General features: G+C 52.2%; 1 protein-coding gene across 1 annotated transcript in view; it reads right to left on the reverse strand.

The window, feature by feature from the left end:
- The window catches only part of LOC101631784 (adenylosuccinate synthetase isozyme 2), a 21,789-nt gene that overhangs the window by 18,939 nt on the left and 1,775 nt on the right, over positions 1-1,075 (reverse strand). Inside the window, 2 exon segments of the mRNA XM_012735075.1 lie at positions 482-492; positions 862-1,002. Coding sequence (XP_012590529.1) covers positions 482-492; positions 862-1,002 — 152 coding nt within the window.

A 1,075-nucleotide genomic window follows, 5' to 3' on the forward strand; every position in this document is an offset into this window, starting at 1 on the left:
TTTTTTTTTTTTTAAAGATTTATTTATTTGTGGATACAGAACTGTGGTACAGGCCAGAGGCTCAGGGGCAGTGAGAGGCTTCACCAGAGACAGAGTGGGGAGCAGAACAGGCAGATCGACTAAGTACACTGCTGAGAGAAGCAGCGGGTCAGGAGAGGTCTGCCACGCCATGTGGTCTCCTCCGGGGCAGGCGGGAATCAAACTCAGGCGGAAGCGGCTTTAGATTCTCAGTGCTGTGCTTTAACCTTCTGCGCCACCAGGGAGGGCCAAACTATTATATTATTAAAGAAAAAAAGAAGAAGAAGAAAACTAGCAGCAGCCGGCCCAGGTATAAGGCAGAGGTGGTTTTTGTCAGCCAGAGCTGCTGTCCTGTCTGCAGCTGTCTTCTTAGAGCTGCGCTTCAGCTGGCTGCACCTAGAGGCAGGGCCCTGTACACTCCTATTGCAAACTTCATTCTGTGTCATCAAGGGTGGACCATTACATTCGCATAGTCTAGAGAGGAAACACCAAAATGTGGAACAAATGTTCAATCAGTAAGAAAGCGTTTCAGCTTTCTCAACCACTATGGTTACAGAACAAGGAGCTTTTCTCATCTCGGGTCTGAGGCAGCAGGTTCAGCTGGAAACAGCTCCCCACCCCAGGCTGGACACCTGCACCCTGCCCCACCAGGGTAGAGACTGCCCATCCCCTGGACCCTCTGTCCTGCTCTAAGTACCAGGCCCCCAGCAGCAGGAGGGGCCCGGCACCCTCTGAAAGTGCTTCCTTCTGTGAGGAGGGCACAGGGCCTGGTGAGACCCCTGACACCTCTCCTCAGTCCTGACCAGACTGTGTCCTCCCCAGACCCAGCCAGCCTGCTCTCACCTCTCGAGGCACGTGCTCTACGTTTCCTGATGATGGCGATGGTGATGATGATGAGGATGAAGGCGACAGACAGGAGAGGAATGAGGATCCCTGAAATATCACGGTTGGACTGTTTGGTCTCTGGGGACTTTGTTGGTGGCGCTAAACCAAACCAAAAGAAAATATCAAAAGCCCTGTCAAATCTGAAATCCTGTCCAAAGCACTGCCATGTGTT

Source organism: Condylura cristata, unplaced genomic scaffold (assembly GCF_000260355.1).
Source record: "Condylura cristata isolate star-nosed mole 26May11 unplaced genomic scaffold, ConCri1.0 scaffold00001, whole genome shotgun sequence".
NCBI lineage: Eukaryota > Metazoa > Chordata > Mammalia > Eulipotyphla > Talpidae > Condylura > Condylura cristata.